Here is a 23,864-nt window from a genome sequence, read left to right as displayed (position 1 = left end):
GGCCAATGGCTGGGGCCAGTGTAGAAGATAAGAAAATTTCAATTCCTTCCTTCCTTCCTTCCTTCCTTCCTTCCTTCCTTCCTTCCTTCCTTCCTTCTTATTACAGATCAGATCTTCTGCTAGGCACATGGATGTGGGCTAAGGAAGTTAGCTGCAGGGTCCCTAGGTGTCCTAAATCCCATTTCAAGGGACTATCCACTGCTGGGAGACAGGGTACTGAAGCTGGTGGCCTGTCTCAAATGCACTACTAGTACTCAGGCCCAAGGCAGAGGAGGTGACCAGAGCTGGAGACAACTACGGCCTCGGGCTGGAGCATGACTCCACCAGGTTTTTACTAGAGCTGAACCCAGGCCTCCTTTCTTTTCCCCCACCTACCCTTAAAAGATTTAGAAACAAGTAGATTTAAATACTGATTCAAATATAAATAATTTCAACAGTGTGACTCTGAGGAGTTAGGTCCCCATGGGCTCTGTCTGTATCTTCCTTGGGGCTTAGTGTTGTTCTTTGCCTTCATTCCTTCATTCCTTCATTCTCATTCAATGCATCCTTATTATGAGCTCACTGGATAAGGTTTTATAGAGAAATTTTGCCACACCAAAGCCCTTGCTGCCTCGTTTGTAAAATGAGAGTATCGATCCATTGTCTACCTTACAGGGAATGGTGAGGATAAACTGAAGTAATGAGCAAAGGCGGGGTATTATATTCGGGTGCCCAGTGAATGGATGCCCTCTTTTAAGCTGCACACAGTGCCTGTTATAGTAGCAATGCAGCAACTACTTGTTGAATGAACAAATATGTGAGTGATTGAATGAATGAAGAAAAATGCATTTCTTCCCCCTCCCTGACATAGTCCCTTTGCTCCTGTGTTAACTCCATAGACAGGCCAGCAGAGCCAGCCTTGCAGCCTGAGATAAGGCTTTTGGCGGGTGTCTTCCCTATCACTCCCTTGAGGAGGGGTGGGGGCAGAGGGGTGATGCCTGAGGCTGGTGGAAGTGGCACACGGAGACCGACACAGGATGGGCTCTAAGTACCCACCGTCTGTGCGGGGCTGCCTTCCCCTGTGGACAATAGCACTAGAGTTGGCTTTCTTGGTCATCTTCTTCTTTTTCACCTCCTATGACACTTCTTCACAGGATCCGAAGGAGCTCATGGGGATCTATCGAGGTGAGTGTCTGGAGGGGAAGTGGTCACAGAGGCAAATAGGAGGAACCAGGGAAGAGGAGATCTATGGTCCTCCAGGGGCCAATATGTTCCTTTCCATAAAGTGTCTGAGTAAATGGGTTCCCACATCTCCTTCCATAGGTTGTGCAGAGACCCAGCCAACAACATAGGCTCCCCTTTAGGTCTGGCATGGATATCTCCTCTTTCATGAAGCCTTCCTTGATTTGTCAGGGCAGTGAGGGGCCTCCTATTCGGTATTTCTAGAATTTCCTTTGCCAAATGGTCTTCATAAGTCTCTGCTTCTCTGTCTTCTCCTCCCCATTCTCCTTAACAGCAAGGAATTTCACATTGTTTGGCCTTTTTTGTTTCCTTTTTTTGGTCTCTCTTGCTCATTTTCTGTACCACCCTTCTTTGAGTAGCTTTAGTCTGTTGCCCCTCCCCCGCCCCCAGCCGCCTTCTCACTTATTGGCTGGGAAGTCTACATTCTGTCTGCAAATCCAGAGCCATAAGGTATATGGCTGGAGAGGAGTAGAAGATGGTTGTTATTTTACATGCAGCTAAAAATATTCACAGACTGTGATGAGCACAATTGTAAACAAGACGGACGTCCACAGTGGCGCGGCTTTTGCTTTTTTTTTTTTTTTTTTTTTTTTTTAAACTGGGATGAGTTTCAAGCATCTCAGTGAGCCAATATCTTATCTGTGATAATGGATAGGCCTCCTTGAGCATCCTCCCTGATTCAAAGCTGAAGCTCCAGTCTGGTTGAGTGCCGGCTTCTTCCTGAGTGATGTTAATTGACTAGCTGGCTGAGAGAAAAAAAAAAAAAAAAAAAGCAAGAAAGACATCTCTGGGCCCTCCGTGGCAGTAAGCAGGACAGAGATGAGTTGGGGAGGGAAGCCTCTACAGCACTTCAGGGTCTGACCCAGAGAGGGGCCCTTAGCGCTTGGTGAGCAAGGCCAAACACAATTTAAGTTCATTTCGGTTTACTTTAATTCTTTTCAGTCTAATACAACGTAATTCAATGTATGCATTCACCCATGCATGTATTCATTCAACTCTGTATTACTTCCAGTGTGGGATCGAGACACATGCTAATTCGAACTAATATTTATTGAGCTCTTACTATGTGCAGGCACTATTTAAATACTTTACATTGAACCCTCACAATAATTCCACGAGGTAGGAACGATTATGATCTCTGTTTTTCATGTAAGGAAATTAGCCACATGGACGTTGAATAATTTGCACAAGGTCACTCAGCTAATTTAAATGCACTCTGCCTGGTTTTCTTTTCCATGCACTTAACCACTATGCTTCACTGCCCCATTTTACAGTGAGGTTGAGTCACTTATAACCAGTGGGTGTAGGAGCCAGTATTTCAACTCTGTAGGTTGGTGCCAGGGTCCACATTCTTCATCCCTATGCTGTGCTGCTAGCACAGAAATAAAGTGTCCTCAGACAGGGGATCCCTGGGTGGCACAGCGGTTTGGTGCCTGCCTTTGGCCCAGGGCGCGATCCTGGAGACCCGGGATCGAGTCCCATGTCGGGCTCCCGGTGCATGGAGCCTGCTTCTCCCTCTGCCTGTGTCTCTGCCTCTCTTTCTCTCTCTCTCTGTGACTATCATAAATAAATAAATTAAAAATTAAAAAAAAAAAGTGTCCTCAGACACTCACTTAACATGGAAGTACAGAGGAAGGCCTACAACCCAGGCAGGGGAGTTGATGGAGTCAGGGCAGGCTTCTGGAAGGAAGTGACTGACCAACCAGGTCTCCGAGGCTCGGTAGGACTTAACCATGTGGAAACGGGTCATCATCCAGAGTGGGAGGACAGCAAGAGCTGGTGTGTGCACTCATTGCAGTGGACCAGGTTAGCGCTTAACATTGCAACGTGAGAGTGCAAAGAAGGCAGTAGGGCATGGTGGACCCACTGGGTTGAGTAAGGAGTCTGACCTTCATGCTGCTGACCTAATAGGAAGCAAGGATGTGCCGAATTTGGGTTCAGGTTATGGAGAAAGCCATTCCATGGCTAGTGTAGGGATAGGGAAGGGGCCATGACTTGAGGTGGAAGACTGGTGTGCAGGCTTGTGTGTAGTATGGACCAGAGGGCTTCAAGCACTTCTGATCATGCACACCATTTTTCAAGCATGCACCATATTTACATGTTATAATCAGGTACTGCTGCATTAATATATTTTATACATTATAATAATACATACACACAAATTAGAAAATTTGAAAGAGGTCAGTATTTTCAAATTAGTGATCATGATGGTGCCAATCAATCTCAAGGCAAGGTCCATTGTTCCCATTACTAAGTGCATGTCAATCCATTCCTAAAGTCCTCTTGATAACTTCAAATACTCCTGGTTGACTTCTTGTCAGATATAATTCAACTGACTTTTTTTAATCTTGAATGTGACGGATGAAGAATTTGCACAAGAAATATCACTCTGCCTTTTTTTTTCATATGCTTGGCTGCCATTATGGTTTTGCCTTCATTCTGTGGTTTTAGGCAGGAGTTGTTCCAGCTATTAGTTCATTTTGTGAAGATTAGTTGAGCTAAAACTAGGTAATCTAATCTGTCAATTCACTTAACTTAATCTAATCCAGTCCATGGGAACTCAACATTAATCAAACCAGCCAATTCCAAAAAGACATTTTTAAGGCAATCAGTGTCAATCCTGTATGATATACAGGGATTGTTGTTAGTTTTGTTAAGTCTGATAATAGTTTTTTTAAGTCTTTTTTTTTTTTTTTTTAAGCCTCTAGCTGCTAGAGAGGATTGAAATGAAGCAATGTCTGGGGCTTGCATTATGCAGAAAAAAAAAGGAAAGAAATGAAAAGGATAATAAAAAACAGATCAGCCCCGTGTGCCAGTCATCAAAGCTGGGAATGGGTGTATGACATTCACCATGCAACTCTCTCTGCTTCTGTATATGCTTAACGTTTTTCCATAATAAAGAATTCAATTTAAAACAAAAAGCAAAACAAAACCCTCCCATTCATTGCAATGTGATGAGTATGGAGAAACAAGTCACCCTCTTCCCACTGGCCCAGTATTCCCTCAGGACACCTTCCAAAGCTGGGAGACTAGAAGCCATCTGACATCCTGAGCAAGCAGAGGAGGCTCCTGGGTCAACATTGATCTTAATTACTTGCAGAGCTGCAAACTTCACCAAGGGCCTTTGGAGGTGGATCGCCTAGATTCTTGGTTCTCAAAGTCTGGTCCCCAGACTATTCATCTCAGCCACTAACAGTTCAGGAACGTGTTAGAAATGCAGATTCCCAGGCCCTAGTCTACACCTATGTTAGAAATGTTCAGGGTGGGGCTGAGCAAACTGTGTTTTACCAAGCCCTCTAAGTGGCTTTTACATATATGAGAGTTTGAGAAGTGTTGGAGCCAGACTGATTCAAACCCTGCCTCTGCCCCTTCTTAGCTTTAAGACCTTGGGCAAGTTATTCAATCTCTCTCTGCCTCCATTTCAACCTGGGTCACATGACACTAGTACTTATTCAATTTGCTGTTGAAAGGTTTGAAAGAATGAACACAAGACTGATTAAGAGTATTCACTTTCATTATTAATAAACTTTAATTTCTTATATTTTCATAAAAACAAAACTAGAAGGGCTAATATCTTCTTCCAGCAGCCCCTCTAGATTGTCTGGAGCATCTTCTGAGGTGTGTGTTTTCTAAGCTGATGACCACTGGTCCACATGGCCAGAAGCCAAATGGGCAGGGACAGTGAAGGAGAAGCAAAGAGTCAAAATATTCAGGAAGGAGCTGGATCAAATGAGCTGTACCTGGTGAAAGTGGAGGAGGGGTTAAGGATGGCTTTGGAGACGTGCTTTGGTATATGGAAGTACCAATTCCTGAGACGAAAAGCACAAGGGAAGGAACAGGTTGGGGGGCAGTGTTGGCAAATGAACAATGATATATTCATTCTGGGCTTGGGCTGAGGTGCCTATGAGATATTTAGGAGAAGCAGAGTGTATCAACTATCTATTACTGCATAACAAGCCACCCCCAAACTTCATGACCGAAAATAGGAACCATTTAATTTGTTCGTGATCATGATTAAGTGGTTCGGCAAAAGATTTGTTGCAGTAAAGGGGGGTAAGTTAGCCCCAGCAAGTGGGTGTTTTCAAACCTCTGCTTGTACCATGTTGACTAATGTCACATTGGCCCAAGCAAATCACAAGGCCCAGCCCAGGCGGGAGGGGTCTATACTAGAAGGCATGATTCATGGGGAGCCATTACTCCCCAATCTGTACACAGAACCTGCTCTAGGATTTCCAAATTGGGGAACTATCCTGTGGGTACTACCCAGCTCCCCTCCCCCTACTCCCCAAAGGGAGGGGAGCTACCAAAGACAAGAGGGGTTTTTCCACTGACCTGTACATACAAACCCTCAAACCCTACAATGCTCCACATCTTAGTCTTGGCTGCCTCCTTTGATTGGAAAATCTCTTTTTCTATTCCTAGGATGCTGTAGGGGTGAAGGTAGGGTGGGGGTAGAGGCTATTGGGAGCAGAAGTCAGCATGGGGCTCTATGGGTGGTCCCAGTGTGGGACTACAGAGATCTTCCTGGTCAGCAGTGGGGAAAACAGTGTGGAAGTCGAGCCCAAAGCCTAAGGGACAGAAGCTGGTTCTGGCTTCAGAGCTGTTGCTGCTGAAGGGTTTATGGGCCAGAGGAAGGAGCAAAGGTGGATGGGAACACAGAACTAGAATCACAGGGGCAGCTAGGCCAGAGGAGGTCTTGCCCAAAGTCATACAACCAATAAGTGGTAGGCACAAGACAATGGTGTCTAACACTGTGTATCCAATGCTAGGCTAAGTGATTTGCATGAGTCAGTGAAAATGTTCATGATGGTCTCCTGAGCAGGTGCCATTGTTTCATACTCATTTTACAGATTAGGAAGCTGGGACACAGAGGTAGAGCCCTGCTTTGAACCCTGACAACCTGACTCAAAGTCCATAGTCTTTCCCATTATACCATGTGTGCTATGTGGAGAGGCACAGTGCATTGTGGTTAAACAATGCATGGTTGGGATTCAGATCACTCACCATTTGCTACCTGTGTGACCTGACCTAGTTACAGAGTCTCTCTGTGCCTCCCTTTCCTATCTGTAGAAGGTGGATAATAAATAGTACCTACTACTGAGGTTGTTGTAGGTTAAAGCCACAGGGCACTTAGAATGGTGCCTGGTGTGTGGAGGGGACCACACATGTGCCTGCTGTTACGGTGCTGGTCATTATCATCTCCTCTCACACCACTGGACTCTCAGGTTAGACTCTTCCTGCAAGTCATGGGGCTTTCATGAGATTCTCCTAAAGGCCTATCTTAGACTGTAGAATTCCTCTCTGGGGCCCAGTCCTTGGGGCCCCTGGAGCACATCCACTCCTTATCACCCCTGAACACCTTCGAGTCCATTAGCCTATCTGCCGAGCAACTGATGTGGGGTGCAGTGCAGAATCTGAGAGGTGGAGGCTAGCGCCACGAGGGGTGCCCTGAGCTGGGACCTGACCCTGATGTGGGGGCCCTGGGAGAGAGACCTAGGAAGAGTTGGAGGGGAGCCTAGAGCTCTGGGGGGTGGGGGGGTGGGCAGGAGAGGAAGTAGGATGATGCAGAGAGTGAAGAGAGGCCTGAAATCTAATGTTATTGACTCATCCATTTGGGGCAAATGGATTCTGTCAACAGCTCCCAGAAACTGCCACCCTAAAAAAAAAAAAAAAAAAAAGAAACTGCCACCCTGACTTCACCCCACTGGGTGAAGTACAACTTCTCTTTGGGGCCCATGTGGGGCCTTGAGGAGGAAGGGCCTGACTCCTACACCTGGCAGCAGTGGTGGGGATGGCATCTGTGCCTGATAAAGCTCCCACCCAAGATCCTCTGACTCTCTAATCTTTAGGGCCCCACGTCTGCCCTATCCTGGTTACCCTCCTCTCCCCACTCTCTCTCCTCTCCGCAGAATATGTCAGAGCTGTAAGAGCCTTAGAGAATAGCAAGTACAACTCCTACATATTTACAGAGAGAAAAATTGAGGCCCAAAGAGCAGGGGACCAGCTTGGGGTCCCTTAGAGCAAGAAATAGCCAAGCCTGGTGAGAGAGCACTGTATCTGGAGTTCAGAGCTTGGCTCTGCTGTTAGCACATGCTGTGTGGCCTTGAGGAAGTCACAGGCTCTCTCTGATCTTCTGTAAAATGGGAGGAAAGTGAAAGAGTCTCCCTATTCACGGGATCTTCAGTAAGTCTGGACCCTACGCGTATGGCGTTGCCACTAGATGACAGATGTGTTTGGTTTAAGTAGGATTTACTAGAAGATTGAACCAGAATATCGATAGTTGGGTGTACAGTCTCCGGTTGGCCACAGGCCTTACCACTCCCAAATATGCATTGTTCCTTTCTTTTTTTTTTTTTTAATTTTTATTTATTTATGATAGTCACAGAGAGAAAGAGAGGCAGAGACACAGGCAGAGGGAGAAGCAGGCTCCATGCACCGGGAGCCCGATGTGGGATTCGATCCCGGGTCTCCAGGATCGCGCCCTGGGCCAAAGGCAGGCGCCAAACCGCTGCGCCACCCAGGGATCCCGCATTGTTCCTTTCAAACACATAGTTCCGTGCTTGGCTCCTGAAGGAATCTATACAAAAATGTGCCCTGTCTCCCCCACACCTAGGAGGATGTAAGTAGGAGACAGAAACATTGCCTCAGCCTCCTTCTCCCCCGTGGCAGTGAAGAAGGGACAAGAAGTTGAATCAATGCCATTTGTCACCCCCTCCCCAAGTTCCCAGACCCCTTGGAGGTCCTTGGGGGTCTTCAACATCCTGGTGGGATTAGATTGTTTGGGGAACGTCAATATTCCCCCCAAGTCTCACATGTAAGGCCCCATGCATTTCTCCATGAAGGTGAATTTAAATGTGACTTGAAGGGGCTTTCTAAGACTTTGGAGAGTTCTGGAAGCCAGTGCTCCCTTGTCATCAGAGCCAGGGCCGGAGGCCAGCGGAGACCAGGGGGATTCTTATTACTGTGATGGCGAAAATGGTGACGATAGGAGGGGAATAGCCACCATTTAGGAGCGTCCTCCCTGCGCCAGGCACTGTGCCACGACTCAACAAATCATCACTTCCTTCAGTTCCCCCGGCCCCTTCTGAGGCGGGCACAGTTGTCCTTATTTAGCTGATGAGGAAGGTAAGCAACGAACAAGACCACACAGCTATGAGATTGAGGTATATAAAGTGCCATTTTGGGGGAACCTGGGTGGCTCAGTGGTTGAGTGTCTGCCTTCAGCTCAGGTCATGATTCCAGGGTCCTGGGATCGAGTCTTGCATTGGACTCCCCGCAGGGAGCCTGTTCTCCCTCTGCCCTTGTTTCTGCCTCTCTCTATGTGTCTCTCATGAATAAATAAATAAAATATTTTGAAAAGCAGCATTTTTGTAGGTCAAAAATTGTCAAATGTTGGCAATTTTAATATGGTTTAACTTAATGGGGAAGAGCAGAGCTGGGAGCAAACGGAACTGTCTGAGCTTGAAGTCTGGGCTGTTGTGTGTGTGTGTGTGTGTGTGTGTGTGTGTGTGTGTTGCTTGTTTTTGTTTACTGTCTGCATGCTGGTTGTAGAAAATTTGAACACCGAGAAAAAAGTGAAATCCTCCCAGTATTAGCTCATCCTATCCTTGCCACAACCCTTCCTGGTATGTTTTCTCCCATTATTCAGATGACAAGACTGAGGCTCAAAGAGGCCAAGTAACTTGCCAGAGTACTCATAATGATCCCTTCCAGCTGCCATCCATAAATTCATACAGAGTATATGTAAATTCTAATTCTGTAGGTTCTGTAAATTCTAATTTCACACAACTTTCTATCTTGTCTGCTTCTCTTTCTCCTTCTCCATATCTGCCCCTGGGCAGTCCTCCAGGATGTGACCATCATGGCTGCCCTTGGCTTTGGCTTCCTCAACTCATCTTTGCGGAGATATGGCTGGAGCAGTGTGGCCTTCAACCTCTTTTTGCTGGCCCTGGGGGTGCAGTGGGCAGTCCTGATGGATGGCTTCCTGGAATGGTCCTTCTATAAGAAGGTGATCATCAAACTGTCCAGGTAACCAGATGGAGGGTGGATTTATTTTTGGGGGGTCCTTGAGGGTATGTGGCCCAAGAAGGCTGGTTCTAGAAGAGCTGGGATTGTCTCCTTGAAGCCATGTGATATTGAGGATAAGCGCTAACAAATTATTCACTGTTTCTCTAAAATTCAAATTGCATTGGGAATCCTATATTTTATCTGACAGCCCTGAACCTGGATCTACAGCCCTCTCCAAGTTCTTTCTTCATTATTGAGCATGATTTTATCAAGTTACACAAGCAATATGGGTTTAAAGAAAACTAATAGAGATTACAGAAAAGAAATAGAAATGTCACAGTCTCTTGAAAACAAAGTTCTCTTAGTCCTCAAATGTCACCAAACAAAAAATAGCCATGCCTTTAAATTAACTTTGATCCATTTACATGCATTTATATGAAATTCTAAAAACTAGCAAAATTACCCATATTGCTAGAAGTCAGAATAATGTTTACAAGAGGAAAGTGATCGCTATTGATGAGGAGGGAGCACAAAAGAACCTTATGAGGCACAGTAAATGTTCTCAGTGTTATCCTGGGTGATGGTTACACAAGGGGAGATATATATATCATGGAGCACCTGGCTGGCTCGGTTGGTAGAGCAAGAGATCTGTTGGGCATGGAGCCTCGTTAAAAAAAAAAAAAAAGACAAAAATTAAAAAAAAAAAAAGAAGATAAAGGCATTAGCACTTGACAGGAGAAAACTCGATAAAATTTACCCTGTTATTTTTTGCTTTTGCCCAACTCTAAATCTCTGTCCGGTCCAGATGATGGTAAATCCCATCTTAGGACTCTTGGGAAACCAGTCACCTCTCCAGGCCACTCCATCCTCCCCTCTGAACCCCTGCTAAATCTCTGGGCACTGCTATTGACCACCTCCCCACATGGTACCGGGCAGTGCACAAACATTATTTTGCTTAACCCTTCCAGTAGGGGTCTAACTGGTGTACACCAAGGACATCGAGGCTCAGAGAGTATAAGGTATTTGCTGAGGGTCACACAGCTAAGTGGTGGAAATGGCTTTAGCTGTTTACTATCTGCAACCCTTCCTACACCCTCCAGGGTGGTTATGACAAGAACCATAGCTCAGTCAGTCTCCTATTGTCCCTGAAAAAAACCTTCACATTTTTTCTTCTAACAAGATTTATTTATTTATTTATTTATTTATTTATTTATTTATTTATTTATTTATTTATTTATGAGAGACATAGAGAGGCAGAGACATAGGCAGAGGGAGAAGCAGGCTCCATGCAGGGAGCCCAATGTGGAACTCGATCCCAGGACCCCAGGATCATGCCCTGAGCTCAAGGCAGATGCTCAACCACTGAGCCTCTCTTCTAACAAGTTTCAGAGCTAATCCCCATGGGGATTCAATACCCATCCTGCCACCCCCACCCACCCCCACCCACCCCCAAGAAACACCTGGGAAGAGGCAAAGTGCACTCTCTGGAGGAGTTCTGACAGTGGTGGCCCTGACCGGACATTCCTGCTGCCTTGGCTCAAGGTCACACAAACCTCAGGCTCCTGCATCCTTAGTGCCTGGCACCTCTGGGCTGCTCCTTCTAAGGTCCCACACCCACGGGGGCCAACTTGCTCTTGACTCAATCCAGGAAGACATGATGAGGCCAATTGCAGGCTGAGTGAACTCCCCTGCCCCACCTCTGACAGCCTGGATCCTCCCAGCTGTGACCCCCGCCGGGACTGGCTTCATGGATTTGAACAATGAGCTCCTTCCTGACCTTTCCAAGGGCCTGGCTGGTTCAGGGGGCGGTGTCCAGGCCTGCCTCCCAGAGGGACTGGCCCTCCCCTTCTCCCTTGGCCTCACCCACACTGTGCAGCCTGACTTGGCACCGAATTGCCTTGAGTCACTGATGACCAGTCCCTTCGGGGGCCTGTCCTACTCAGCTTTGCCCTGTTTTCCTTGTGTAATAAAGACTTGGTAAATGGTTATTGGAACCAAAATGAAAATAAAAGGAACTCTAAAAGTTGTGATATTTTTAATGCCATATTTTGAGAGGTCCAGGAGGGCTCTCCTGGAGGATAGTAGCAATTACGAACTCTCTAACTGTGCTTGACACATAATAACTCACTTTACCCTTATGACAGCTTCATAGGCCTTGACTCTACCTTGCAGATGAGGATACTGAGGCACAGAGGGTTCAGTAACTTGCTCAAGGTCACACAGCCAGGTAGGGGCTGAGCCAGAATTCCACCCCAGGCTGGCTGGACTGGAGTCTACACCCCTGAACACTGCACTTCACTGTCTCAATACCTCCCCGGCACCAACTGGCCCCTGGGTCTGAAATCCTACCACTGGGCATGTATCCTTTTGAATTAGGGCCTTGCCAATTAAGTGAATACTCACCAAAAAGACAGAACACGGCCAGGCATGGTGAAACATTCAGTAATTTCTGGTTTGTTTTTTTTTTTTAAAGATTTATTTATTTATGATAGACAGAGAGAGAGAGAGAGAGGCAGAGGGAGGGAGAAGCAGGCAGGCTCCATGCCAGGAGCCTGACGTGGGACTTGATCCCAGGGCTCCAGGATCACGCCCTGGGCCAAAGGCAGGAGCCAAACTGCTGAGCCACCCAGGGATCCCTGTAATTTCTGTTCTAAATAATTCCTGATCCCTGTGAGACTCCTTGGGTAGGCCCTTGGCCCTCTTCTGATCTCCCGTTTGAAGTCCTTGAGCCCTAAGTAAGACACTACATTGGCCGCAAATGCTGTGGAGGTTGTGTCCAGACTTCAGAGCACAGGCTTTAGATCCAGGCCACCTGGGTTTGAACCTCACATTTGTCATTCACTAACTTATTGACCAAAAGAGTCACCTCTTCTAGTTTCAGTGTCCTTTTCTGTAATGTAGGGGTACTAAACGGTACCCTAGCACCATTCATAGAGGGCCACTTAGAAGATTAAAATTTAAATGAGGTGATGAAGTTGTGAGCCTCCTATACATAATGCTTAATAAATTATCACTATTTTGTAGTGGTGGTGGTGGTGGTGGTCATAGTATCAGGGAGGGGAGGTGGTCTCAGAGCAAGGTGCCCAGAGAGGGTGGATTGGTTTAACTACCATGGATTATTCTGTTCATTGCCACCTCCCCCAGGAAGCCCTCCCTGAATCTCATTGCTCTCTTCCTCTGGTGAACCCCTCTAGCCATCATGGATAGTCTTAGCAGACAGACATGATGTCAGCCCCGCCTCCCCAACTGGATCATAAGTGCCTTGAAAACAAATTGTTTTCTCCTCCTGAATCCCCACACTGAGCTAGCTCATTTGTCAAGGAAAGGAAGGATTCAGTAGTAGTGCTAATCATGTGGGCTTCTATAGAACTCCTGAGTTAGTTCTTTGTGCCAATCATGGTGCTAGACACGGATGCACGAATATTCCTACTAATCCCCACAGCACTACCACGAGATAAATATTATCATCATTCTTATTTTACAGATGAAGAAACAGTCTCAGTGAGATTAAATAGCTGCTCAAGTGGAAACACTGGGACTGGAAGCAGGCTTGTCCTATTTCTAAGCCATCTCTTTGCACAGCCAAGCTGCTGGTGGCGGGCGGCTAAGTGGCAGGCAGGCCAGCAGGTGAAGAGCGCCCTCTATTGAGCGTCTGCGCAAAATGTAGGCGGAAGGGAAGCCAAGGGCAGACCTGTGATCAGACCCTAGAAGGGGACCCTAAGGGAAAAGTCGGCCTCTGTAACTATGACAGTCCTATGAGAAATTCAGGGTGGCCTCAGTACAGATGAGCATGTGCAGATCAATTTCTCACCCTGAAGCCACCCTGATGGGGGAAGGAGCCCGTGGAGAGCCCAGATGGGCAGCATCAGTTCCCACAAAGGTGCAATCTTGTCTCCTTGATCTTCCACTGTGTCTCTGGTTTCTCAGACAGTGCCAGGCTTGTTGAATGAGTGAATGGGTGAATAATGAATGAGAAGATCCTTTTCAATTATTTCTCTCTCTCTCTCTCTCTCTCTCTCTCTCTCTCTCTTTCTCCCCAGTATTAAGCTGGCTACCATGAGTGCCATGTCTGTGCTCATCTCAGTGGGTGCCGTTCTGGGGAAGGCCAACCTGTTGCAGTTGACTGTGATGGCACTGGTGGAGGTGACGGCCTTTGTCACCGTGAGGATGGTTGACAGGAAGTACCTCGGGGTGAGTCACGGTGCTGTGAGGAGGGGACTTTGGAGAGGAGAGGTGTGGATGTGGAGGTGGCGGATACTGCCTCCATTTGGTAGGGTTTCTGGGATTTAGAAAAATAAAGATGGGCCGAAACGGGGTTCCAAAATTGTGATCTATGCTACATGTTTAAACACAGCAACCTAATGGCTTTAATTGGAGGTAGTGCGGTCGCTGGTGAGGGCAAGGTCTAAGGTTTGACAGGCGATGTGGGTGGCAGAAACATAGGAAATAACCTAAGAAAGTTATCAGAAGAAAAAGGGTCAAGGAACAGAGGGAGGAAGTTGGATAGACAAAGATGATGTCCTGGAGGAGTGATGGAGAGAAAGATGGTAGGGCAGGTGCGGAAATCCTCAGAGACCACAAGGCAGGTGGATGGATAATCAACAAGGAGTGTAGAGTCTGCAGGCATGTCTTTCAAGGAAGATGGAGATATTTGGGGGTGGGAAAAGGCACAATGGTCTAGAACCTTTGCTTGGAAGTTATTTTTTTTTTGTTGTTTTTTTTTTGTTTTTTTTTTTTTGCTTGGAAGTTATTATTTATTAATATTTGGTTCTCTTCATCTGTCTATATGACTTTATTTTAACCCCTACTTCAGCGTGCACTTCCTATAAACAAGGGCATTCTTTTACATAACCATTTGTTCAGTTAACAAACTTTGGAAAGTAATATTAACATAATAAATATATATTGGTAAATTATTATATGTTATTAAATATATGTATTTCTTTTTGGTCCAGGATCATGTTTTGCATTCAGTTCTCATGTCTCCTTAAACCTTTTCAATCTGGAACAGTTCCTTAGTTTTTCTTTATATTTTATGAACTTGACGTGTTTTGAGGTTTTTTAATAGAATGTGGGTTTGTCTACTGTTTCCTCATGATTAGTTGAAGGGTATGCACTTCTGGCAGGAATTACACAGAAGAAGTGATGTTGTATCCTTCTCAGTGCATCATATCAAGAGCCACATGCTGTCAATTTGTCCCATTACTGAGGATGCTAACTTTGATCACCTGTTAAGTTGTTGTCTTCCAGGCTTGTCTACTTTAAAGTTGCTATTTTCCCCTTTATAATTAATAAGCATCTTATGGGGGAGATAATATTCTGTAAAATCTTGTTTCTATAAAGCTTTCATCCACTGGTTTTAGTGTCTATGGATTTTTTTTTTTTTGGCCTGAATCAGTTTGTATTATGATGATTGCCAATATTGGTTTCTTTCTCTTTTTTTTTCCCTTGGAGATTTTATTTTAGGGGCTCCTGGGTGGCTCAGTCAGTTAAGCATCTGACTTTGGCTCAATCATGATCTCAGGGCACTGGGATTGAGCCCTGCATTGCACTCCCTGCTCAGCAGGGAGTCTGCTTCTCCCTCCTCATCTACCCCCTCCCCCTGCTTGTGCTCTCTGTATGTGTCTCTCTCTCTCTCAAATAAATAAATAAAACCTTTTTTTTAAAAAAAGACTTTATTTTTAATTAGTCTCTATGCCTAACATGGGGCTCAAACCTCTAAGCCGAGATCAACTCTCACATCCTCTATGGACTGAGCCAATCATGTGCCCTCAATATTGGCTTTCTATTTCCATCTTCCCTTCCACAACCATTAGTTAGTATTCTGCTTAAGAATAAGAACTTTCTCTTCTCTTCCATCCAACCATCCATCCATCCATGCATTAAATCGTTTATTTATATATATATCGCTAAGGGCTCACCAAGTCACCTAGGCCTACTTTCATTTTCTTTTTTTTTTTTTTTTAAGATTTTATTTATTTATTCATGAAAGACAGAGAAAGGCAGAGACACAGGCAGAGGGAGAAGCAGGCTCCCTGCAGGGAGCCGGATGTGGGACTCGATCCAGGGACTCCAGGATCATGCCCTGGGCTAAAGGCAGACACTCAACTGCTGAGCCACCCAGGTGTCCCAAGACTTTCATTTTCTGTTTTTCTCTCTGTTTACCATAAGGATTAATTGCAACTCCTGGGTTTCAAGAAAGAAAGCTGCCCTGGAGCTTTTTTAGGCAGAAAGAAGAGAATTTAATAGAAGCATCACCAAGGGCAGGGGTAGTAGCCAGAGTCAGGACTGGAATTGGATATGAGAACTTTAAGATCCCAGGTAGTTCATGCTCTCCATCTTTTGGTTCTGTTCCTCTTCGTTGTACATCAGCATTCTCTTCAGTGGAGAACATGGTCTCACCTCTTCTGCTCCCAAGCTTCTAAATCCCAGATCCTGTAGGAAACAAGGCTCCTCTCTCATCAGCTGGTCCCAGGTGTCTGGTCCAGTGAGAAAGAACCTGATTGGCTCCTGGGACCATGTGTCTGCCGTGCACAGGCAGTGTGTGTGGGGGGGGGGGGCGGGTCCCACTGGGAGCATGTGACTAGTTCAGACTGCAGGTAGATTCCCAGGGATGGAATGCTTCGTTGGGCAGCAAGGGTGGCAAATGTTTTCTCTTCTTTCCTCCTCCTCCCCCTCCTTCTCCTCCTCCTCCTCTCCTCCTTCTCCTTCTTCTCTTCTCCTTCTTCTTCTCCTTCTTCTTTTTTAAATACTTTAAATAAGGATACATTCACACATTGCAGTCATGTGAACAGGAAGGTCCATGCATGTATCCTTCCCATTCTCTCATTCCATTCACAAATATTTATTCCTTGCCTATTATGAAACAGGCATCTTTTAGGCAGTGGTAAATATGCAGTGGTCGTGGACCTTCCATTTAAGAGGGAAAGATGACCAATAAGCAATCATGTAAGCAAATGATACAGCCTGCTAGTAAGTGTCAATTACTATAGAGAAAAAATATGAAGAGTTGAGAGGGGGATAAAATGTTAGATAAGGGGGCCATGGAAGGCTTCCCCTGAATAAATAATTTTGAGTAGAGACATGAAGGTAGTAAGAGCACAAGGCACGTAGGTGTCTAAGTGTCGTGGTAGGTCAAGGGCAGGGTGGTGGGAGTGGTCTCCCTCTTCCAGGAGTATTTTATGTATTTCCCACAGTTTAGAATTGTTGGCACATGGTGATAATAAAAAGCAGACAGACTTTGAATCACTTTTATTATTGTTTTAAATTCCCTCCAGACAATGCACCCCATTACTGCCTGCGCCCAGGGTAGACCACTCCCTCTGCCTCGTGTTCCAGGCCATGGGAAAGCCAGAGTGAAGTGGGCTGATGGGGGAGCATGCCCGTGAGTTTGAGGAAGAGTGAGGAGCGTGTTCCAGGAGTGGAGCAGGAAGTGAAGTCAGAGAGGTTAAGGGGGAGCGGGTCACACAGGGTTCTCCAGGTCATAGCAAGAATGTAGACTTTGAGTTGAATGCAAAAGGAACCATTGGAAGATTCTGAGCAGAGATGGCCATGAACTGCCTTAGATGTTCATAGGGTCTTTCTGGCTGCGGTGTGGAGGGGAGTCAGTAGAGGGACAAGAGCGTAAATGGGGAGACCAGTTAGAAGATTACTGCAATAATTTGGGGTAGTGGCGATGGTGGGGCTTAAATCAAGGTGGGGTCAGTGAGGCTTGGTGGTAAAAATTTGGCCAATTCTGGATATTTTTTGAAGGCAGAGTTGGTAGGACTTACCAGTAGTCCACTAAGTCAGTTACTAAAGATTACTAACTTTAATATTCATAAAGCAAAAATTAGCATGTGTCTAGAATTTACCAAAGACTTTAGTATTATAAAAAGTCTGGCTGCTTCATGCTGCAAAGTTTATGTCACTCATCACTCCATAAATTCTTTTTTTTTAATTTTTTTTATTTTTTTTTCACTCCATAAATTCTGCTGAAAAGTAGGAAGCAGTGAGGATGCATGTCCCTGTGACTTTTTGCCTTACCTAAGTAGATCTCAGCCAAAAAGCATGTAGGAGCTACTGATAAGGCCAACCAGCAACTTCCCTGGAATAAATACATGGCTGGTCCTCGGTCTCCTCTGAAAGGGGAACTTCTGGGTTGGGTAAGCTCCAAACACCAGTCTCATGACTCCAAGTCACACCTCTTAGGTGAAGTTCAGAACTGTCTCCTAGGAGCATGGGGTTAGCCTGTGGGCAGAGGCTGTAGGGACTCATTGCCCTTTGTTGCAGACGGACAACCACACCAGCATGATGTACATCCACGTGTTTGCAACCTATTTTGGGCTGATGGTGACCTGGTGCCTCTCGAGGTCTCCGCCTATTGCAGTGCTGGTAGAGAAGCATCAGACTACAAAGAACTCCAGTTTGTTTACCATGCTGGGTGAGGACAAGATGGGGTGTGGGGGTGGGTGTGGAGGTTTCTTCCCCTGGAGTAAGCGAGAGGTTCCCAAATGGCTCTGCTGAAAAGTCTCTCTCCTTTTCCAGCCTGTCCCAGGTGCTCAGAGCCCCTCCATGATGATTCATTACCCCAAGTAGTGTTGGATGGATTCACAATCCCTTCTAGGGCAACGTTCTTCATTAATATCCAAAGGAGAGGGGAGACTTGTTACCCTTACTCAATTTGCCCAATCTTTTTGTCTTCAAGTGAAGAGTGGGAACTGGACGAGTGGAGAAAGCAGAGGCCAGCAGCAGAGAGAGGGACAGGGCAGGGAAGAGAACAGTAACGCTGGTGTATTTTGCAAAGCTGCAGTGCAAACGCTGAAGCCGGGCTGCAGGAGAGGCTGAGAGGAAATCGGGCAGTGAGCTGAGCAGTAGGTGACCCACAGCCAGCCATGAGCCCAAATCAGAGTCGCACGTTACATTTTCAGAAAGCATTTGGCCATCACAAGCTGAGCTCAGGAGGCCTGGAGGTTGGTAATTTAAACTCTCTGGGCCTTTGTTTTTTTGCCTGTAAAGTATGTTAGCTGGGCCCTGTCAACCTGGGACTTCAGGGGACACACGACTGGCTCAAAGTCACATAGCTATAAAGGGACAAAGCTGTGACTTGCCCACTCCATGAAGCGCCCACAGGCTCAGGCTTTGCAGCAGGAGTGCTGGTTCTGGCCAATGACCCTCTCTGACCCCCAGGAACCCTCTTCTTGTGGATATTCTGGCCAAGTTTCAACTCTGCTCTGCTGGACATACCAAATGAAAGGAAGACTGCTGTGTTCAACACCTACTATGCTCTTGCAGTCAGCGCGGTGACAGCCATCTCAGTGTCAGCCTTGAGTCACCCCCGAGGGAAGATCAACATGGTGAGGAGGGGGCTGCCCCTTGGGCAGCACTCAGGTCTTCTAAGATGAGCACATATTCATGCCCCTGTTCCAGAACCAGCCCCCAGGGTGGGATAGAGTATGCCAGGTGACGGAGCCTTGTCTGCAGCGTCATGGATCATCAGGCAGGGACTGGCTTATCAATATGGGAACTGGAATTTGGAGACTGAAATGATCAAAAGCTCTCTGAGGGGAGTGATTAAGTCTATCAGTGTTGACACTAAAAGGACCCAAGTGTGAACCCTGTTCCTGTGAGTTACTAAAGCCAGCCACCATGAGCAAGAGTCAGCAGAGAAGATCTAGAATAGAATTAGTCAGCCTCTCCCCTTCCCCTAAGGAATTTCAAGAATGGAATGAATAGAATCGCAGGTAAAGAAGTACGTCATCACCCTAGCCACATGACCCTGGTCAAGCCACTTCAACCTTTGGAGCCACACCTGGCTCATATATAAAGTGGAAATTAAGAGACAAGGCACAGTAAGTGCTCTGTGGGGAATTAGTGCTGGGCCAACAGGAACCATGTTACTGGTGTAGCCAGGAGACTGTGTGTGTGAGTTCTGGGGGAAGAGAGACGGGGAACGGTAGTGCTAAAGACAAAACCAGTTCCCATGATGATTGGGTATGGGGCCGGCCAGCCACAGGGGGTGGGAAAAAGTCTAGAGGGATGGCAGTCCTAGAGTGGACAGCATGTGGCCATCCATGACAAGTTAATCATCAAGAGGAGTGGGTGTCTTTCTGGGCGGGGGGGGCTCCATGGTGACATGGAATCTAGGATCAGACGAGGTGGGGACATTGAGGGAGGCGGGTGTGGACAGAAGCTCAGGGAAGCCCAGAAGCTGGTCCCAGGCCTCAGAGCTCCAAGACCTGGTTAGACTTGAGAGGGCAGAGGGAAGTAGGATGGGAGCAAAGCAAGGCCCCGGTTCTAGAGGAACAAAGGACAGAGTGGAGATGGGACCTGGGAACAAGAGCTCACATATGAAAAGCTGGATCCAGGGATCCCTGGGTGGCGCAGTGGTTTGGCGCCTGCCTTTGGCCCAGGGCGCGATCCTGGAGACCCAGGATCGAATTCCACGTCGGGCTCCCGGTGCATGGAGCCTGCTTCTCCCTCTGCCTGTGTCTCTGCCTCTCTCTCTCTCTCTCTCTCTCTCTCTCATGTGACTATCATAAATAAATAAAAATTAAAAAAAATTAAAAAAGCTTTAAAAAAAAATGAAAAGCTGGATCCAGCAGTACAGGGTGGCATAGCACTGAATGGCCAATAATAATGATAAAAATAGTAAAAACAATAATACTGGCTTCTATTTCTTGAGCATTTCCTCAGGGTCCATGTTAGGCCCTTGGCTCAGAGTCATACATATAATAACTTGTTTAATCTTACAATAACCATATCAAGTAGGTACAACCTAAACCCCGTTCTTCTGGTGGAAAAGTTGAAGCATGAATGGCTCAGTGCCCAAGGACGCGTCACTGACAGGTGTGAGGGTGGCTAGGACATACTTTCAAGCTCAATACCTCCCAGTCAGGGGGACTGTTCCTGGAGTCTGAGAAGTGGAGTAAGAGAAGACCATTGAGAAAGGTCATGTCTCAGTGGGGATGGAGGAGAGGAGGGGATGGTTTCACGGTCAGCGAAGCAGGGAAGCCATATAGTGTTCCTTGCTATCAGCTTACCAGTAACTCTGGGCAAGTGCTGTCCTCTCTGTTCCTCACTTCATTTGCCCTCAAGCTATTTTTTTGCAGACTCATATCCACAACGCGGTGCTGGCTGGAGGTGTGGCCGTGGGTGCTTCGTGTCATGTGATCACTACTCCTTGGCTTGCCATGGTGCTGGGCTTTATGGCTGGACTGATCTCCATCGGGGGAGCCCTGTGCCTACGGGTAAGGACCTGGGCAGCTAACACCTGGTTTTGGCTTTGACCAGCAGGGCCCTGGAGCACGGTGGGCCATCGTGTAGTGCCATGGGCTACATCGGGCAGGCACTGACACCTTCTTAGGGAGGCTTCAAAGCTTGAGTGAGGGACCCACCCAGGTGTGTATTGTGTATTTGGTAGGATCTGGGGAGCAAGTAATAGAATCCATTCAAGTTTGCACAGGCATGGGGGGTGGGTATGGTAAGGCTATTGGCATGTCACAGAAACCAAGGACAGGGATCCTGTTGGGAACCCATGAATAGCTGACACCAGGGACAGGAGTGTTGTGGGGAGCCCAGGAAATCCCCACTCTTCTTTTTTTGTTTTTCCTGAATATCTGCTTTCTTTTCACTCTGTAGACTTCCTTCCCCTTCTCCTTCTCCTTCTCCTGCTCCTTGTGGTGGAATGTAGTCTTTCGTTTCGGGAAAGCAGCTGGATGGAATTTCTTGGCCCCATTCCCAAGTGTTCTGGAGGAGGGCCTCATTGGTTTGGCATGCTTATCTTTGGCTGGGGGTGTGGGGTCCTGGAGCATAACATACATACATGGCTGCGACCCATGAGCCATGCGAATGGGGGTAGGAGGGGCAGCAGCCCGGAAGGGGGTGCTGGGCTCAGCCAGGCCATGTCCACTTCTGATTGTGTAGTTCTTCTTCTAAGTGGGTGGACTTTTCCCCCGTCAACAACCAGCAGGTACTGATAATACCAGAATGCCCCATTATAGCCAATTTGTCATAATACACTTCTAAGGGAAATAATTATAGGGCAGCAACTCTCTGTGGGTATGAAGCCTTGGTAGAGGATATAGGAATAGACCCTTGGATGACTCAAGGAGCTGAATCTGGATGAACGATGGATATGCAGGGAGGCAGTTTTTATCCAAAACAGGGGGAAAATGTAAAAACAGTTTCATCTGACCAGCGACGGGGTGGTCTGCTTTTCATCTTTGGAATTGGAATAAACGTCTTTCATCTCCTCTGCTTTGTGGCCCTGATGATGAAAGGTGGCAGTGCACAGGGAAACCTGCATAGATTCTCAACAGGCTAGGCATCCATTGCTTTCTCTGTGCCTGTTTACTTGACTCCATCACTGGGGGAACGATTCAGAGATGATTCATTCATTCATTCATTCATTCATTCATTCATCCCTTCAATCATTCAGCAGTACGTTTTAATATGTGTCCAGCTTCCCGAGCTATAGTGTCGTGAGGGCAATGGACAAATTAACAACACAGCACGTCTAAGCGAGCCTGAGTTGGATCAGGAAATGCTTCCTGGAGCAGAGGATGTCTCAGCCGACTGTTGACAGATGACTCATATTAGCCAGGCAAAGTAAAGGGAAATGTATTCCAGACAGAAGGAACAGTGTGTTCAAAGGTTGATTGGTGAGAAAAGCAAACAGCCCAGCCAGGAAACAGATGCTAAGGGCTGGGTTCACCTGGGAGTGTGGTGGGACCACAGTCTTGAGAGATGAGAGATGGGAAATACACAGGTGTATCTCCTGAGCAGGTAGAGGAATCTGGGTTTTTATTTTGAAGCCAGTGGGGGATCCCGGGGTGGGGGGTACTAACCTGTCCAATATGCATTTGTCTCCACATTTGTTGGCTCACGGTTTTCTGGGAGGCTAAGTGGTGGTGGGGAAGGAGTACTGAAGGCGAGTCTTTTCTTCCCATTAGTCATGTTGTCTTTGGATGGCAGTTAAGTTTGGGCTAGACCAGCACGTCTCAATCACCCTCCAGGGACGTTTGACAATATCTGCAGACAGTTTTGGGTTAACACACTGTTGTGGGGTGCTAGGGTCTGGACGGTGGAGCCCAGGGGTGCCGCTACACATTCTACAATGCCCGGGACAGCCTTTTCACAACACAGAATTATCAGCCCCATGTGAGTAGGGCCTGGGCTAGACCCTTGCTTCTTGAAGGGTGGTCAGTGGGCCAGTAGCGTCGGCATCACCTAGAACTTTGTTAAAAATGCAGAATCTCAGGCCCCAGGTCCACTAAATCAGACTCTGCAGTTTCACAAGCTCCCCCGTGTGATGCAAGTACAGTCAGGTCTGAGGAGCCCTTGTGGAGGTGAGCCCCAAGGCCTACTCCCTTCTGGTGGCCCTGGATGCCAGGATCAGTGGAAAGCCTGGACAGGGAGTATCAGTCTTCCATGCACATCTGTTTGTGTGACGTTTGTTCCAGGCTTATTTTAACCGCGTGCTGGATGTCCACGACACCTGCGGCGTGCACTACACCTTTGGCTTGCCAGGTCTGCTCGGAGGGATCGTCTACATTCTGCTGACGTTCTATGAGGTCACCTGGACCAAGAATAACATGTAGGTCACTTGGCTTATCCCCCTCACACCCCATCCAACTTAGGAAGAAATGTGCCCAGAGCCCTCAGCATTCAGACCCAGGCACTCGGCAAATATTTGTTGGCAAATGCAGTAATAAATTCTACTGGGATCCCTGGGTGGCTCAACGGTTGAGCTCTGCTTGGCTCTCAGGGTGTGATCCTGGAGTCCCGGGATCGGGTCCCGCATTGGGCTCCCTGCATGGAGCCTGCTTCTCCCTCTGCCTGCATCTCTGCCTCTCTCTCTCTCTCTCTCTCTCTCTCTCTCTGTATGTGTGTGTGTGTGTCTCTCATGAATAAAATGGATAAGGTCTCTAAAAAAAATTAATTCTCCCTAGCCCCTATCTCTCCAGGCCCTGTCTCCTTTCCAAAAGGGACAGCCCAGGTACAGGGCAAAGGCAGGCAGCTCTGAGCCCCGGCCCCCAAATCAGAGCAAGTGAATCAGGCCCAAGCCAGACGGATCCCTTGTTTAACCGCTGGTGGTTTAGGTCTCAGTGAAGAGAGTGTCAAGGAATCAGACTCGTCTTGACCTCTCACTAGCTGGGCCTGCTACCTAACCTCTCTGAGCCTCACTACCTACTGTCAACGCAGGTAACCACGGCGCCTCCCCTCAATGGGTGGTTGGAGGCGGCTTGAGGGCAGGTACTTTGTGGTTAAAAAGGATTTAATACTTTAATGTAGGAAAATGCTGAGCACAGCCCATCTCTGAGGCCCAAGAGGAAAAGGGGTGAGACCAGGGGCCAGGGAACGTGCACCTGGGATCAGGCTCTAGAACACCTCTCTGAGTCTGCTCTCCCCAGGATGGGACAGTTGAGGACCAAGTATCTGTCCTCTCATCTGGGCAGGAACCCGGCAAAGGGAAGAGCAGAGCCACAGCAATGACTTCCCGCAGGGAGGCCTGTGGTTGGCTGGAAGTAAAGGGCACAGGCTTCAGGGACAGACGATCAGGGTCACACGGACCAGCCGGGTGACCTTAGGCACGGTATACTCAAACTCTCCTCAAACCTCAGTTTTGATCTGCACGCTGGGATAATAACTGATGT

At 47.2% G+C, this 23,864-nt stretch overlaps 1 protein-coding gene across 1 annotated transcript in view; it reads left to right on the top strand.

Moving 5' to 3' along the window:
* The first annotated feature begins 1,016 nt into the window (after positions 1-1,016).
* LOC129514062 (RH-like protein) overlaps positions 1,017-23,864 on the top strand; it is a 36,801-nt gene continuing 13,953 nt past the window's right edge. Inside the window, exons 1-7 of the mRNA XM_055332633.1 lie at positions 1,017-1,164; positions 9,063-9,249; positions 13,269-13,419; positions 17,500-17,650; positions 18,397-18,563; positions 20,319-20,456; positions 22,671-22,804. Of these exons, the coding sequence (XP_055188608.1) occupies positions 1,017-1,164; positions 9,063-9,249; positions 13,269-13,419; positions 17,500-17,650; positions 18,397-18,563; positions 20,319-20,456; positions 22,671-22,804 (1,076 nt within the window). The remainder of the gene's footprint in view (positions 1,165-9,062; positions 9,250-13,268; positions 13,420-17,499; positions 17,651-18,396; positions 18,564-20,318; positions 20,457-22,670; positions 22,805-23,864) is intronic.

The sequence above is a fragment of the Nyctereutes procyonoides genome, unplaced genomic scaffold (genome assembly GCF_905146905.1).
Source record: "Nyctereutes procyonoides isolate TBG_1078 unplaced genomic scaffold, NYPRO_anot_genome, whole genome shotgun sequence".
Lineage (NCBI taxonomy): Eukaryota > Metazoa > Chordata > Mammalia > Carnivora > Canidae > Nyctereutes > Nyctereutes procyonoides.
Note: the sequence above shows the minus strand (reverse complement) of the source record. Positions and strands in the feature narration are given on the sequence as shown.